General features: G+C 38.4%; 3 protein-coding genes across 4 annotated transcripts; all 3 read right to left on the reverse strand.

Moving 5' to 3' along the window:
• Positions 1-6162: 6162 nt before the first annotated feature.
• Positions 6163-7811, reverse strand: smim12 (small integral membrane protein 12). Of its 2 annotated transcripts, none has more exons than XM_053613420.1 (2): positions 7245-7811; positions 6163-6821 (listed from the first exon to the last, which is right to left on the reverse strand). In XM_053613420.1, exon 2 carries the CDS (start codon positions 6788-6790, stop codon positions 6515-6517), a length of 276 nt encoding a protein of 91 aa, XP_053469395.1. In that variant the 5' UTR covers positions 6791-6821; positions 7245-7811; the 3' UTR covers positions 6163-6514. The 2 variants fall into 2 exon arrangements, with proteins under 2 accessions (XP_053469395.1, XP_053469396.1); XM_053613421.1 differs by having other exon boundaries at positions 7236-7811.
• Positions 7812-7909: 98 nt separating this feature from the next.
• pef1 (penta-EF-hand domain containing 1) lies at positions 7910-11869 on the reverse strand. Its single transcript, XM_053613419.1, has 5 exons — positions 11777-11869; positions 11083-11377; positions 9570-9725; positions 9240-9383; positions 7910-8729 (listed from the first exon to the last, which is right to left on the reverse strand). The coding sequence occupies exons 1-5, from the start codon at positions 11792-11794 to the stop codon at positions 8500-8502; spliced, it is 843 nt and encodes a 280-aa protein (XP_053469394.1). The 5' UTR covers positions 11795-11869; the 3' UTR covers positions 7910-8499.
• Positions 11870-14179: 2310 nt separating this feature from the next.
• Positions 14180-17342, reverse strand: gjb9b (gap junction protein beta 9b). The gene is made up of 2 exons (XM_053613531.1): positions 16721-17342; positions 14180-15000 (listed from the first exon to the last, which is right to left on the reverse strand). The coding sequence occupies exon 2, from the start codon at positions 14945-14947 to the stop codon at positions 14180-14182; it is 768 nt and encodes a 255-aa protein (XP_053469506.1). The 5' UTR covers positions 14948-15000; positions 16721-17342.
• Between the last annotated feature and the right edge of the window lie 251 nt (positions 17343-17593).

Genomic DNA, 17593 nt, shown 5'->3' on the forward strand with positions numbered 1-17593 from the left:
TGTGTTATAAGTTAGTAATTTTAGTCTACACAAAAAATGCTATCATGAATCTTAGATTGCGACTCAATGAAAGCATAATTTGTTGACTAAATTTTTAATTATTCCAGTATACCTCGCTGAAATCATATTCTGCATAGAAATTCACAACTTTACAGGGTCAAAAGGACACTAATGGAACACTAGGGATTTATCCTAAGAGAAATGGAAGTCATTACTCCAAACATCTAGTTCAGAGCAGGACAGTACAGAAAGTTATGGGAATGGAACCATTTGACCCATGGGAAAGGGAAGGATTTTGAGTGTTGCTCAATTGTTTTTTCTTTTTTTTTGTGGCTGATGGGAATCTCTGTATTAAATAAACGTGCCGGCATTGTGCAGTGGGTCTGTACACATCCTGGTTAAAGAGGCCAGAGAAGGCTGTTGGCGTCGCTCCCACTTCCCATTTCTCAAGAACAATGAAGCCATGTGCCTCCTGGGACAATCGCACTTCAGTGCCAGAATCTCTGTGTCCTATTACCTGTACTCTTATTCTCACACTCACATAGACACACACTCCATCTCGCAAAATGAAGAATGAAATTGTTATATGTAACATTATGTTCTACTGCTATTATCTTGAACGTTAGGAACATCCTAAGACACCCTCTTAGACTCAAACCTTTGATTACATACAATGATGTAAGAAATAAAACATGGCAGGTCATGCTGTTATAGGGAAATAATCAACAACTGACTGATGTGATGCTCAAATATACCCCCCTGAAATTGGTCATTTTCCAATAACAGTTAAATGCTAAATAAATATCTTCTTATAGAAAGCTTCATCACAACATTTTTTAAATGTTAATTAAAAGTTTTTAAATTATGTTCATTATTAGGCTTATATTATTTGTAGTGTCTGGCATGCATCCCCGTGAACCAATTAGGACAAAGTATTAGAACAAGCACATTAATATAAACAAATCAAAACAGAAAATTCAGCAGTGCATTCATATGTGCTGCGGTTTAAAAAAAAAATAAAAAAAAATTCTACCACTATGTAGCAAATAACTTTGTTGTTAAGAGCACTGAGAGAGCACTGAGAGAGTATAATTACCATTATACCATAAGAGGCATTTTTGTTATACAGTGAGGGAAAAAAGTATTTGATCCCCTGCTGATTTTGTACGTTTGCCTACTGACAAAGAAATGATCAGTCTATAATTTTAATGGTAGATTTATTTGAACAGTGAGAGACAGAATAACAACAAGAAAATCCAGAAAAACGCATGTCAAAAATGTTATAAATTGATATGCATTTTAATGAGGGAAATAAGTATTTGACCCCATCTCAATCAGAAAGATTTCTGGCTCCCAGGTGTCTTTTATACAGGTAACGAGCTGAGATTAGGAGCACACTCTTAAAGGGAGTGCTCCTAATCTCAGTTTGTTACCTGTATAAAAGACACCTGTCCACAGAAGCAATCAATCAATCAGATTCCAAACTCTCCACCATGGCCAAGACCAAAGAACTCTCCAAGGATGTCAGGGACAAGATAGTAGACCTACACAAGTCTGGAATGGGCTACAAGACCATTGCCAAGCAGCTTGGTGAGAAGGTGACAACAGTTGGTGCGATTATTCGCAAATGGAAGAAACACAAAAGAACTGTCAATTTCCCTCGGCCTGGGGCTCCATGCAAGATCTCACCTCGTGGAATCGCAATGATCATGAGAACAGTGAGGAATCAGCCCAGAACTACACGGGAGGATCTTGTCAATGATCTCAAGGCAGCTGGGACCATAGTCACCAAGAAAACAATTGGTAACACAGTACGCCGTGAAGGACTGAAATCCTGCAGCGCCCGCAAGGTCCCCCTGCTCAAGAAAGCACATATACATGCCCGTCTGAAGTTTGCCAATGAACATCTGAATGATTCAGAGGACAACTGGGTGAAAGTGTTGTGGTCAGATGAGACCAAAATGGAGCTCTTTGGCATCAACTCAACTTGCCGTGTTTGGAGGAGGAGGAATGCTGCCTATGACCCCAAGAACACCATCCCCACCGTCAAACATGGAGGTGGAACCATTATGCTTTGGGGGTGTTTTTCTGCTAAGGGGACAGGACAACTTCACCGCATCAAAGGGACGATGGACGGGGCCATGTACCGTCAAATCTTGGTTGAGAACCTCCTTCCCTCAGCCAGGGCATTGAAAATGGGTCGTGGATGGGTATTCCAGTATGACAATGACCCAAAACACACGGCCAAGTGTTGGCTCAAATTTAGCCTATTACCCAAAAACATTTAAAATTCAACTTAGAAGCCAATACTCACATCTACCTCTGAGCCCAGTTGGAGATAGAAAAAAATACACCAGCCGTGAGTGAGAAGAAGCAAGGGTCCAGCTTTATTGTTCCGTTCCACCACACGAGATCCACACCGATGAGAATTCTCAGAGGTGATCCCAATACCCTGAGCTTAAGCTCCAGTATTTATACTGTACTTACACACTAAATAACCCATATGTTTCAAGAAGACTATGATCTCACTACCAATAGGGTTAAAAAAGAGCTCATTTACCTTACTCTTATGTTCCAGAAAAGGGCTATTTCACTTACACATAGAATTGAAACCAGGGGTTTTAATTTACACATAAAATCAGAACCCAGGCATTTCTAATAACCCAGAAAATAAAAACCCAGAGTTTTGAATTACACAGAGAATCAGAAACCAGAGTTTTGAATTACACAGAGAATCAGAAACCAGAGTTTTGAATTACCCAGAGAATCGAAACCAGAGAATTTGAATAACCCGTAAAATAGAAAGTGGACAAGACTAAACAATCTAGAGTGACCTTGGTCTTATTGTTATCTCGCGGGGGGGCAGCTTGACTCAGCCACCCTTATAAATGGCTCCTCATGGTTCTTTCTTAAATTTAAGGCCTTCCTTGCGAGCCTGCATTTCTAGTTTATAATTTATTTTCATATTAGCTCTATATCTCTATTTTATATATAGTTATACTGCTTGAAAACACGGTTTACTGTACTTCCTACTTCATAATATCATTATATTACCCTTCTACTGTCCCACATATCCTATTATTCTGGTTTTTATAAAGAGTATATATATTATTATTATAAGATATTACCCTTAAAATATCTTAATATTCCTTTTTATTATTCTTATAAAGTTATTGTAGTAAGTGTGTGAGAGGGAGAGTGTGTGTGTGTGTGTGTTATGTCTACTTGCCCGCCCTTGACTGTACGAGCGTGTGTGTGTGTGTGTGTATTAGCCCTCCTCAGCTCAGCTCGTATATCTCTTTTTGACTTTTTTGACTACTACTGCTCTTAAAGATCTTTAAAGTGTAATTCCAATTTGTCAATATCCGCCTAATCCCGCTTCTATGTGTCTAGGTGCCCGTCGTCAGTCCTTCCTCTCCCCTTTGCTGGATGCTAGGTCTCCCTTATGTTTATTTTATGACATTTTTTATCCACAACACAAGGCAACAAAGGAGTGGCTCAAGAAGAAGCACATTAAGGTCCTGGAGTGGCCTAGCCAGTCTCCAGACCTTAATCCCATAGAAAATCTGTGGAGGGAGCTGAAGGTTCGAGTTGCCAAACGTCAGCCTCGAAACCTTAATGACTTGGAGAAGATCTGCAAAGAGGAGTGGGACAAAATCCCTCCTGAGATGTGTGCAAACCTGGTGGCCAACTACAAGAAACGTCTGACCTCTGTGATTGCCAACAAGGGTTTTGCCACCAAGTACTAAGTCATGTTTTGCAGAGGGGTCAAATACATATTTCCCTCAATAAAATGCAAATCAATTTATAACATTTTTGATATGCGTTTTTCTGGATTTTTTTTTGTTGTTATTCTGTCTCTCACTGTTCAAATAAATCTACCATTAAAATTATAGAATGATCATTTCTTTGTCAGTGGGCAAACGTACAAAAACAGCAGGGGATCAAATACTTTTTTCCCTCACTGTAGAAGAAAAGTTCAAATATATGCATGGCAGTGGTAGCTCATGGTTAAGATGACTTATTGGAGAGTTGTGAGTTACATTCTCAGCACCGCCAAGCTGACACTGTTGGGCTGTTTAGCAAGGCACTTAACCCTCAACTGCTCAGATGTATAAATGAGAAATCATTCTGAAATCAATCATCAGCAGTCATACTGGATAAGGGTGTCCATAAATGTAAAAGTCCAACGCCTGTGTTGCAGAATTGGCTCTAAACTGGCTGACTTGGAGGATGTGGAAATCACTGAACTTTGTTTTTAAAACCACAATCAGGATGTTTTGAGATTCAACTCTATTTTGGGCTTTTGGCATTACTGTTGGCACTGTTGTATGTAAAGTTGCTTGATTGGGTGTGAATCAAAAATGTGGATAAAATAAAATGAGCTATAATTAGACAGATTTAGTAAAATTAGAACAGTGAAGTCAAACCTATATAATTACCGTTGACCATTAAACATTTTATGTATAGACTTAAACTGATGATTTTCAGTGCTGTTTCCTGAAGATGCATGATATTCAGGAATGTCCAGAAAGATATGGTTGCCTGTTTTTCTGGCTGATTTCATTGTTACAGAGCAATACACAAATACTTGATATTTATCTGATGCATCATTCCTAATACTTATAAACTTATACTGGCTACTTGGTAACAGTGAAACAAACACACAGTAGTGAAACGTAATGCTTTCCCCTCATTACATGTATACACAAGGCTAGTGAGAGTTGTCTTTTTTTACTTTCAGCTTAACACACACGGAGAGATGTGGAATTTTGCTAAAGTTATAAATTAATATTGTTTAACATACTGTTAAATAACATCTACATGGCCATCATGTATTTTCTTTCCTAAAACCTGGGCCCAGTACCATAATCTTGCACAGTGTGATATTTCTTAGAAACACTATGAACTGTGGATACATTTGAGTGACTTTTGATGTATTACCTTAGGTGCAGTATCTGAAATGTGATTAGTGTATGTTTGGTAACTTGTCAAAAACCTGAAGAAAAAAACAAAGATTGAAAACATACAGAATAGTACTAAACAATAAACCAGTCCATACAGGATTTCGTGGAGTTGTGTTTGTGATTTTGCTGCAGCTTTTTTCAAAATTTGTGATGCAACTTGGAGTTTTTGTGGAAAACTACTTGAATTGGCAAAATTGAAATTGCACAAAATTGTTTTGCATGGACTTTCACAACGATGTTTGTTGGTAAATGAGACCTTTTAGCTGTACTCATGTTCGACGCACGTGAATCGAAGAGGGCTCTGGCTGAATGCGCTTTGTGATGATGTCATATGGCAAGTCGGCGATAATTTTGAAAAATTGCAAGCTCCTGCAAATATTGCAGAGTTTCCTTGATTTTGCATAAATTGCTGTGATCACAAAATCCTGGATGAACTGATAAACCAAACATATTTACAAACATAGTGCAAATATGATCTGTAGTGACCAGATACCACACAAAATATGCTTCAATTCTGTAATAAAATAATCCACCTTGAACAACTAGCACATTAATCTTTATAATTAGCATGTGATCTTCAATTATAGCCAAGATTTAGCCTGTAATTAAATTCAGAGTTCACTTTTTTTGGCTTATCAACGTGGTCTATATTCACTAACCGTTTCCTACATTCCCACAGTACTGTTGCTGATAATTGTGCAAGTTGGAGTTAGCACTTGCTTCCTCTCTACCTAAAGAAACTGAGGCACAGCCACAGCAGTTAACTGCTATCTTCTCACAGGAACAGTACAAATACACCACCAACCAACAGAGAAGAAATATAAATCACACATCAATATACTAAACACATCAGAACTATTTAATTATAGTTATTTAATTTGTTTTGGGTTGGAGTTTTCCTTTAGTTCAATATGTGAACACTAAAATGCAGTGATAGTTGATGTTGGCTAAACCTTTCACACACAACTTCAAGAATGAGCTGATGCATCAAGTCCTTGCATGGGAAGAGATGATTTTGTAATCCCTTTTTAGTTCTGCATCTCTTCCATGCTTTCATCCAGTCACACATTAAACAAGAAGCCTTCTCATGCTCAGTCTTATGATAATCAGTGAAAAGGGAGGTATCTAGAAGCTTCTAAATATTTCTCCAATGTGGGATAAAGTCATGTGCTCATGCACCTGGGGAACATTAAGCCACAGATGAACAAAAGTCTTTAATACATTCACAGGTCTTTTTCCAGTAAGGTAACATTACAGAATGTCATAACCATGCCACGCACAGATTCTCAACCCCTGTCCTGGACAGTTTAGTGTTTTCTCAGCTCCAACACACCATCTTTAATTCAGGAAGCGATGTAGCTCATTACTGGGTGAGGTGTGTTAGAGCAGGGGAAAAACAAACACTCACATGTGCAAAACCAGGGTTGGAAACCTGTGATTTGATGGATTGTAGATCATGAACTTGCATTGCACACAATGATATGTCCTTACATACAGCACATTAGGTAGCATGAATTATCTCTTTGGGAAAAATGACATGGCTCTAGCTAGCTCTTCTCAGGCCGGTTCTTTTCCAGTACTGCCCTGGGGGTGAACTCCAGTTTGTCCTTCAGACTGAGGACTTGCGTGCTGTCTCGGCCCACCAGCTCCTCGAGTTTCCGGTCCTCGCGAAGCTCCGCGACACCTTTCTCTTCTCGCGGGGTTTTGGGAGGTCCCCGGATGAACCACTCCAGGTGATAGCCCACCGCGCCCACTACGAAGGCCACAGGGAAGGTCACGTAGGGCCCATAGGTGCGCATAGCGATCCACACCATCGGCCACATGGTGGCACAAACGATCCAAATTTAAAATGGTCTAAAAATATAAATAAATACATAAATAGGCGTTATAAATGGTGTCCGAGAAAGCAAACTGTAATCATTATATATGTTATAGCAACAAATACAAACTTAAGTATGCCTTAGGGATAATTGTCCTTGGCAACTGGGCAACGCTTTAAACTATATTGCATTATCGTTGTGTGTAAATTCATCTATTAAGCTCTTATTTTCCTTATTCTTATTTTTATTTTATACGGGCACTTAGGTGAAAAGGTTCAAAGGTTTGAAGTCAGTTAGAATGGTGCCACGATGCCATTACCTAATAACGTTTTGTAGGAATGGCGTGACAATGCAAATATACCTCACATAACTCTTTTAATTACGTTTAGTTAAGGTACAACCACATGTAATACGATTATTAAGGATGTATTTATAAAGAAAAACACACCGAATTTACCTGCTGGAGATGATTCCGAGCAATTCTTGAACTCTTTCAAGCAGTTGCATCAAAAATCCACTTCCTGCTTTAAGGTACCGCCTCTTTTGTGACGCAACTGCGACGTTTCGTGTTGTCATTGGTTTAAAATGCCGTCAGTTTCAGCGTGTTGCGGTGACGACAGCATGCAGTCTATGGACGACACCTAGTGTTCACCTTGTGCAACAAGCCTTCTCATTCAACGTTTTATTGCCCTTCTGCTGTGTTATTTAAAGATTATTTTAAATAACGCCTTAGCACATAAGTTTCTATTGCTGAACATTCCATCTCCAGGACACTGGCGGCACACTAAATACTTGTTTTTGATGTTTAGGTTAAACCTACTCAGTTAAAGTGATCAGTCAAAAGGGCTACTGACTATAAGAACTCTACTAAATATAATAATTTTGATAACGGGGGGTGACTGCCTGGGTATGCTTTACTGACCGCTGAGGGTCCCTGGATCCTACTTTAAGAACCACTCTTCTAAATGCTGTGTACCTTTTGTACTTTTCACTTATAGGAGATCACAATTAAAATTCTCTAACTTCTATCAGAAATACACAAATTACAGTCTACATAACTTCTGGCACAATGCTGAAAAAGATATTGAGTGGTATATTGCAACATTTTGACATTTTCAAATATTACTGTTTAGCCAGTTTTCATTAAATTATCAGAACATAAAAGACCCAATCCACTCATGCAATGTTTGTCAAATGTTACTTACACCCCCTCTGAATCAAAGCCTTCAGTCTATAACAATAAATCAATCTTAGACTGCACCATATCAATTATAATGACTTTATATTTATCAGTAACATAGAAACTAAACAGTTTTAGCTGAATGCAGTTATAATATAAAATAATATAGTTAATAAAATAAAGCCCCACAAAATACATGACTGGCAGCAGATATAATAATGCAACTTCACTCCCTGAGTGAACTAGATCTCCAAATTTCTTTTTTAGGCATTACATACACAATTATGGCAAAGGTAAATAAACACTACTTGTTAGTTGTTCCTTCAATTTGCACTTTAAAATCGAAACAAATAACAAGGAAAGCAAGAAATAGGAGTGCATGTGTACAGAGCATTTAGGGTAAGGGAGGTAAACTGCAGTGAAAGGCACAGTTATGAAGGAACATCCAGAGTGCCCGGTGGTCTTTGGCATGAAAAAGCAGTCTTCGTTACCAGTGAAAGGATCAAACTGCCATCTCATGGAATGTAAATCTTCACATGAGCCGTGTGATGGTGCAGGACAGAAAGTCCTCATAGCTCATGCGTACGTTGCCGGTCATGCCGGTGTCCTTCTCACGAAAGGCCTGGGTCGTGCTTTGCAGTTGAGTGCACACCTGGATAAAGGAGTCAAGCTGGAGGGCATTACTCATGCCACGGACACAGTGACGGTTCACCAGGTTCTGAATGAACTGCGGGCTCAGGTTATAACCCAGCTGAGAGAGTGCTGAGGAAATAAATGAGATTCATAGTATGATGTTCATATAAAAATGGCTGAATAATAAATGAAGATGAAAATACAGAGCAAAGGAAGGCTCAAAGTTCTGCAAAATGTCAAATTATCATAATTATACAGAAGGCACATTTTGACAGGGGAAAAAGAGATTATCTTTACTATCATTATGTATATATTATGCACCCTTAATGTATTTTATTTGTTAAATTTTATAGTAGGTCTAGCCATTACAATATTGATATTATGAAAGCCTACAATATGCAAACAAGCACTCTGACACAGCAGATTTTTGTGTTCTGGAATCATACAGGTTCCAGGTAAGTCTTGTGTGGGTATTTTGATGAATAATCTCATTACCGTGATTGAAAAATATAGGCTTGGTCAAATGAATTGGGTTATCGTTTTACCTTAATTCATCATTGGGTCAGTAACCACTGTATAAAATTCTCATAAGAAATTATTAAGAAAGAATTTTTTGTCCCCCCCCCATGTCTGACTAACCTTGATGCAGCTCATTGCTGTTGATGGAACCTGAGCGGTCACGGTCAAACTGGTGGAATATTGCCCGCCACTGCTGCAAAAACACCCAAAGAGCTGAGAAGCCGTATACGTCAATGCGGCCAGTTTTGGTCTTGTCGAACATATCTGCAAAACATAGTCTCTTAATGGTTTTTCAATATCTGGATTCCAATATCTGTAATGCATGTCACTGCATAACTCACTAAATCATTCACATTCACCATTAATATGCTTAAATGAAGTCATCCATTCAGCAACAGAAATGGCTGATTAGTAGAGAACAAGATTTAAGCTGTGTTAAAAGGTACTGACTAATCATCATCAGGCAGGTTTCATCATTGAATGCTGAGTTATTGGAGTTGAGCAGGGCCTGCTTTAGCTCCTTCAGGTTGATGTAGCCACTGTGATCGGAGTCAACAGTCTGAAACCACTGATATGCTTCAGGGTTAACTCCTGGTGGGATGTTACCTAGAACATAAAAACTATTTGAAACACTGTGACATAGCACTGAAAATCAATATGCTCTCAAGTGGTATATTAAAGTCTGAGAAATAGCAGATACAGCACCATAGCTGTAGCAGCATTAAAGAGTAAGGAAAAATAACCACTCTACAATAGGTTTCCCTTTCAGCTGAAGTAGAAGAATCTAAATGTGTCCGTGATAAAAATAGATACTGACAGGAAATGAATGGACTGTATCACTATCATATTGTAATATTTCACTTTGGGATGAAACCAGATTTGCTGTAGCCTCTTAGGAATAATTACTTCCTTTCAGACATACAGTGATTTAGGCCCCATGGAGAATATTATCACACATTTCACAGTATAAATAAAATCACATGATGCACACACATCACACAGTCACTTGACATTATCGCATCCAACTATCTAATTTCCACTACAAGTACAACCTGTACAATATTGGTATATGCTACGGATTCTGTGTGCTTGTACTGCAGTCAGATATCAGTCATCGAGTAAGGGATATAAGACAGCTGCAGTAAGGAAAATAAAGAAATTTGTCTGCAATACTTCAATTCTTGTTTTCTGTGTTTTAAGTGGTAAATTAAATGGTAAATGGCACACTTATATAGCACTTTTATCCAAAGGGCTTTACACTGTGTCTCATTCACCCATTCACACACACACACCGATGGTAGCAGAGCTGCTATGCAAGGCGCTAACTTGCCATTGGGAGCAACTTGGGGTTCGGTGTCTTGCCCAAGGACACCTCGGCATGTGGAGTCACGTGGACTGGGAATCGAACCGCCAGCCCTACGATTAGTGGAGAACCTACCATCTGAGCCACAGCCACCCCAGTCTGTTTTATTCACAGACTTGAGGCAATACACACCTTGTTGCAGCAGTGTGTGTATGAATTTGCACTCTGAACCTTGTGATCTGGGGGAGCACGATGGCTTAGTGGTTACACATTTGCCTGTGCCCTGCCATGGGCTGGAACCCTATCCAGGGTGTCCCCCGCCTTGTGCTCCGAGTGCCCTGCTATAGGCTCCCCGCAACCCTGTGTAGGATAAGTGGTACGAAAAATGGATGGATGGACCTTCTGATTATCAGCCAAATCAGACTGCAAATCACTAGTCATCAGAGAACTCTTACCAAAGTCATGGGTGTGGTTATACAATACAAAACTGATAGTTCTGAAAAATTTAGTTCAGCTGAAAAGTGCTATTACATACAGATAAATTTGATCCGATGTCAAAAATGTTAAGACCTGGTGTATGGCACCAGTAAAATTCAGTTAAATAGTGATTACTTGGACTGCAGTCCGTTAAACAAACAAAAATCTTAAATGTTTTCTCACCTCCAGGGATATGCTGGCCATATGGTCCACCCTGAGGCTGGCCATATCCACCGTAAGGGGCTCCTGGGGCTTGACCACCTCCATAAGGAGCTCCAGGGGCCCCAGGACCACCACCATATCCACCATAAGGTCCTCTATACTGTCCTCCTGGTGCACCACCGTACTGCGGACCCCCAGGTGGAGCCTGACCCCCATACGGCCTTCCTACAGGACCACCTGGGGGTGCACCACCTCCATAGGGGTTACCTGGAGAAGGATGCTGTTGAGGAATGTTACCCCCTGCTCCTGGATAGCCCTGTGAACACAGCATTGTTTTCAACGTATACTACAGAGAGATGCCTAATTTATAAAACCTTTCAGTTAGCAATCAGTGACATGCGACTTCATTAGTCGGTGTTCATGAATCATTTTAAATAATAACAAAAACTAATACAGCAGATTGATATATGTTAGATACAAATACATTTCTAGGTACTCGTGTGCACACACTTGACCACAGGATAATGTTTTCGTTAAATATCGTCCCCGCTACGTTAGCATAAACACGGTAAGCTCTGAATATACTATCTCAGTTTAAGTTTAGTTCCGGGATTGTTTTAAACAGAGTCAACATGTACTCCTATCGTTTTGACGAACAAGAGCAGAATACAAATAATAACCACATAAACGTTTTAAAACCCGGAAGCAATATTACCTGTCCGTAAAAACTCATCTCGCTGTATGAAGGAACTTCGGCTTGAGTAATAACGTTTGATTTTTTTAGTCCCGCCTCTCGAGTCTAATTGGTCCATTTCAGATATTGTCATGAAACGTATATTATTTTTCCACTCTCATTGGTTAAAATTACGGAAAAACCCTGAAACCCGGAACTATGAGTCATACATACAGTGGACACACCTCAATGGAAAGTGAGCACTCATTTGGTAACCGTTCAATCCATCTGAAGGACCAGTAGTTAGGTGTAATATGGGTTCAATACAATATAGGTCAACTAAATCTTATACTGGAACAGTTTTTATGAATATTTTCATCCGAATTTCAACTTTTATTTTAACTATATTTAAGAAAAAAAAAAAAAGTACACCCCATAGAAATTGTTGGCTTGTTTGACATATTTGGACAAGCAAACATTTCATCTTCTGTGAAACAGTGCCTATTAATAAAAACTATCAAATGGCACATAAAATTGACATTTTGTAGTACTTTTCGGAATTTAAATGAACAAAAAATGGGAAAAGTAAGTACACATGGAAAAAGTAAGTACACCCTTACATTTATCACACCTTGAAATCTATAAAATTAGAATCAGGTGCACAAGATTGTGTGCCAGTGATTAGAACCTGTTTAGGGAGTGCAGGTGGAACCTGTCTTATTTATACCCCTCTCATATCTAGTGTCTGGTGTTCCCTTTGTTATTGAGGTGTGTGGTATCATCATACCAAGATCTAAAGGGTTCTGTAAGGCCTTCAGAAAAAAAGATTGTGGATGCTTATGAGTCTGGCAAGGGATTTAAAAAGATCTCCAAATTATTTGAAATACATCATTCCACTATAAAGAAAATCATCTAGAAGTGGCGCAAATTTCAAATGACTGCCAATTTGTCAAGGACTGGCTGTCCCAGCAAATTCAGCCCAAGAGAAGACCGTCTGATGCAAAAAGAAGTCTCCGTGAACCCCAAAATTTCATCTACAATCAGAAAGAGATTGCACAAAATTGACCTGCATAGGTGGCGTGCCAGGAAAAAGCCTTTGCTGCCTAAAAAGAACATTAAAGCAAGACTACAGTTTGCCAATGAGCATAAGGCAAAGACCAGGCCCTTTGGAATAACGTTCTCTGGCCAGATGAACCAAAGATAGAGGTGTTTGGCCACAATAACAGCAGACATGTTTGGCGCAGACCAAAGACAGCTTTTCAGGAGAATCACCTCATACCAACATTGAAGCATGGTGGTGGAAATGTTATAGTTTGGAGTTGCTTCACTGCCTCAGGGACTGGACAGCTTGCATTCATTGATTTAAATATGAATTCTGCATCATATCAAATAGTGTTTGAAGATAATGGGATGCCATCTTTTCTTGTGCTTTTGTTCAAGTATATCAACTTTATTAATAGGCACTGTCAAAGATCATTATTCAAAGAATCATCATTCAAGGATGATCAAATGTTTGCTTGTCCAAATATGTCAAAAAGGCCAACTATTTCCATGGGGTGTGCTTATTTTTTCATGACACACACACACACACACACACACACACACACACACACACAAATTCAGTTAAATCTTCAGTCAGGTGAAATACAAATTTCTTTTTTCCACTGGTGTAAGTTGGACTTGGTTCCACTTTGCATAACGGCTTATACTTTTCATATACACTATCTACCTATGCTAATATCTTCTTATTTGTCTTTCTAGGATTAATTTGACCAAAACCCACCATGCACCATGATATTTGAAACTCCTATTACACCCATTAATTTCACCAGCACACTTTGGTTGACGAAGCAGTGGCTTATTAAACTGAATCCAGTGTATACATTTAGGAATTTAATAAATCCATGAAACAGCTGGGGTGTGAGGAGGGTTTGTATTCATTTATTCATCTTCAAAAATATCAATAATCTGGAAAATGCAAATAATTGTTGTATTGTATTGTCAATTATTCTAGTTGTGAATCAATACTCACATCTGAAAAGTTCCTTATAGTATTTATATTTGTCCACCAAGGGGCAGTATTTGGCTTTAATCGCAAGACAATTCTACTGAAGTGTACACAAACATCAAAATGATAAAAAAACGAAATTCTAAAAACACTTTTTAATTTACATATATGGCAAAAGAAGATGTCTCTACACAGTATTTATATATGGTCTTAATGGCCCTTTAATCACAGTTTAACAGACAAAACTAAGATGCCAGGTATTGTCCAATATAATGAAGATATAAATATCTTCTTTGATTATTGTTCAGGATTATTTTGCAGTTCATATGACTGTGAAGCATGCAGCATCTTTAATGTGTTTCACATTAAGTCAACTGTATGACTACAACTCCTGAAATCATTGTCATGTGTAAAGGATTCCAGACACAGCTGTGACACTAAGTGATATGACTAGCAGTCATGTCTTTTTTCAGTTTGCTGAGGCTGTGATTGGAGGATGCAGTAGGATCCACTCTACACTCACACCTTGCCTGCCTGCGCGCTTTCTCTATGTGTTCATGAAGCACCTTGTTACAGCGCTTACACACCAGGTAGCTCATCTCAATGATACACATGAGGATACACAGGGCAGAGGAGGCAACCATGAAAATAGTAAAGATCTTCTTTTCTGTAGGACGGGACAGGTAGCAGTCCACCACATTAGGGCAAGGATCGAGACTACATTTCGTCAGAGTGGGCAAGTCAAATCCTTTATAGAGATAGTACAGGATGCAGAGGAAACCAGTATCAATGGCTGCTTTAATTATCAGACTAAGCAAGTAGGTCCACCAGAGGCCACCACGCTTCTTTCCTGGGTTTTCATACAGATGTTTGCGTTTCTGAATGATGACATTATCTTGATTCTTCTTTTCACGGAACTTGACATGGCCCACCACCATGAGAGATGGGCAGGTTATTAAGATGAGCTGAAGTGCCCACAATCGGATATGAGAGATGGGGAAAGTGTGGTCATAGCACACATTGGTGCAACCCGGCTGAACTGTGTTGCACACAAAGTCTTTTGAATCGTCACCCCAAACTGGCTGTGCGGCCACCACAAACACCAACATACGGAAGATAAAGACCATAGAGAGCCAAATACGACCAAAAACAGTGGAGTATTTATTCACGCCACTGATTAGGGCCTGCAGGGATAACCAGTTCATCTCTTAAGCTGGAGGTTGGCAGAGTATTCACCAATGAGTTCAGGAGACAGCTCCTGTACAGAGAACATGATAGAAGATAAGAATCTGTATCATTTACTATGTACACTGTGGTATTTAGGCAATCAGAAAACATACTGTAAGTATTATTTGATCATTTCTTTTATTATTATTATTATTATTATTAGAATTTGTTTATTTTAAATTTCCAAAGGGAAACCAAAACTAAAGCTGTTGTCATGCCACATTTAGGTGACCTAGACATCACCTTGGCCTACTTATTAATGGGACATTAGGAAAATGGATGCAATTAAAACAAACAAACAAACAAACAAACAAACAAAATGTTTAGAAAGTCATTTGAGTAAAGATACTGAAATGATGTCTGCACTTCTCATATTATTCTGATTTAACATCCATCAAATAATGAGTTCAATGCAAATGACTGAACGGAATCCTTTAAAAGAGTTTTCATCGTTTAATAAATAAATAAATAAATAAATAAAATTTTAAATAAACTAACAAAAGTCAACCACCAAGATGAGCACTGAAATTCTGAAATGTTAAACTTTTGCTTTCTGATTTATCATAATATAGCACTAAGCCGTGTTTTGATTATATTGACTTGTGCTGGTTTAATATTTAATTCAATCATTTTGTGCCATAAACTTCTCAAATACTCACCAACCAGCGTGGACAGAAGTACACGCTGTGCCTAAACATGGTTACAAGTTTTCACTCTCTGTCTTCTGCTAAATATTGCAGTATTTATTTAATTTTTATTTTTTATTTAATGACATAAATCACTGCTACCTGAGTCAATTAAAATTTCCTCTCAAAGCCAAATGCATGCCAGCTTCTGAAAGTTCTTAGGTTCTGTTTTGCTGTCTCTGCTTCGTATCGCCTGATAGTTTCCCAGAGGCTGAGGCAGGGCGCACACTGCTTTACCAGGTATGATGGATGCAAGTAGGATGTTTCTCCTTGTTTATGCCTTGTTTGGACAAGCAAACAACAGTTCTAGGTTTGGTATTCACAATAGTGAATCTGTGTCTGTGCTTATTAGTGCATTGTAAGCAGTTTTCAATGAAAAAACAAACAAACCTTGGCCTATTATTTGAAGACTTATTCTATCTCATTTATTTATTGTATTTAGCATGTTGTGGCTTAAAACTTTTGGGGTAAAAGATTTTCAGAGAAGTGAGACTGAGACAAGTATGATTTACTCTGTGGAACTTAGATACTTGTTGAAATGTAATTCTTGAATAATAATAATAAAACCATGTAAATGTCAACAGAATGTTAGGTGGTGTTTGAAGTCATAGAAACACTGACACGCACCCATGGAAGGAGCACACACATGCGTGCACACACGAATATGTCGACAATATCAATAGGAGAGGAGAAAATTTTTTATAGCCACCAACATAGTAAAGTAATAGTTGTATATAAAAACTTGTGAAGGCCTCTAAATGAACATATATAAATAAGGGAACAGGCTGAACAGGTTACTATATCCATTTTCTTTCACAGCGCTCTCTTTAACTATGCTACAGTACAAAGATTCCTTCACTAAGCCAGGGGCTGTAAATAATCAATTTTTTCCTCTCACACTATCTCAGTGTCTTCCTTTATACAACACTGTCTTTAAGTCTAGACAATCGTCAGCACAATAGCAACCACCAAATAATCTTCCAAACATTGTCATCTCTAAAAGCAAAGCACATAGTTTGAAAATTTACAAATTACAAATCTTGAACTATGAAAACCAAATCCTACCTGTACGATCTTTAAGATACCATAGAGAGCAGGTGCCTGAGTCTCTCCCTTGTTTGTTTGATGATCCAGATTAACATGATAAATATAAAAGCTTCTTGAAAGCAATACCTCACTATAGCTAGAGTACAAGTGGGTGGATGTTTCAGCAACCTGTTAGACAACTCAAAACTATTCTTATAGGTATGATCTAAAAGCCAAACTGCCACACAAGTGATTATTTAAGAAAAATTTAGAGTTATGCCAATTTTGACAAGCTCATGCAGGTTTGTTTTGCTGGTGCACCATGTGAAGCATTTATTGTGTAGAAGTTCTCTTACTGGATGTTTAAATTGGATGTGTCTTCTGTATTTCTCTTGAGCAAAATAATTTGGAGACTACAGGCCAGTGTTGCATGGTCAAACTACTTATCATCAAGTCTCAGTCGAGTCTCCAATCAGTAGATCTGGGTCACGCTGGACAAACAGATTTCATGTCCAGAATAAAAGTATTTTATTCACAGCCCAGTGGACAAGTGGAATAAAAAGCCTACTCCTTTACTGACTATCCCTAAACAGGTTTTCATTTGGTATGTAGGCTATGTTTAAACATAATGTGGTGCACAGTGATTCACCTCACAGCTGTAACTATAGTACTGTAAGCTATGCATGTGTTGCTGCACTACACACTGAAAGTTTTTTTTTTTTTTTCCCTAAGAATGCACATTTGCATGGAAAGTCTGACAATACTGAGCAAATCTGAGTTATTTAATTATAAAACCAAATTAAATGCATTAAATCTAGACAGAGTTGGTGTCATACAACATTCATTTACAGGTGACCTGTTTCACTGTGGCCTCTCTACTCGTTAATTGAACATGATGAGAACGAATGCAAT

The sequence above is a fragment of the Ictalurus furcatus genome, chromosome 24 (assembly GCF_023375685.1).
Source record: "Ictalurus furcatus strain D&B chromosome 24, Billie_1.0, whole genome shotgun sequence".
NCBI lineage: Eukaryota > Metazoa > Chordata > Actinopteri > Siluriformes > Ictaluridae > Ictalurus > Ictalurus furcatus.

What these genes read in the sequence shown, in the direction of transcription:
- smim12 (XM_053613420.1), bottom strand. Translation starts at nt 6,790, where the DNA reads ATGTGGCCGATGGTGTGGATCGCTATGCGCACCTATGGGCCCTACGTG.
- pef1 (XM_053613419.1), bottom strand. An exon ending in TGGCCAGCATATCCCTGGAG is followed by an intron (nt 9,726 to 11,082) that starts GTGAGAAAACAT and finishes TTTATGTTCTAG; the next exon opens with GTAACATCCCACCAGGAGTT. An exon ending in AACCTGCCTGATGATGATTA is followed by an intron (nt 9,384 to 9,569) that starts GTCAGTACCTTT and finishes TATGTTTTGCAG; the next exon opens with ATATGTTCGACAAGACCAAA.
- gjb9b (XM_053613531.1), bottom strand. Translation starts at nt 14,947, where the DNA reads ATGAACTGGTTATCCCTGCAGGCCCTAATCAGTGGCGTGAATAAATAC.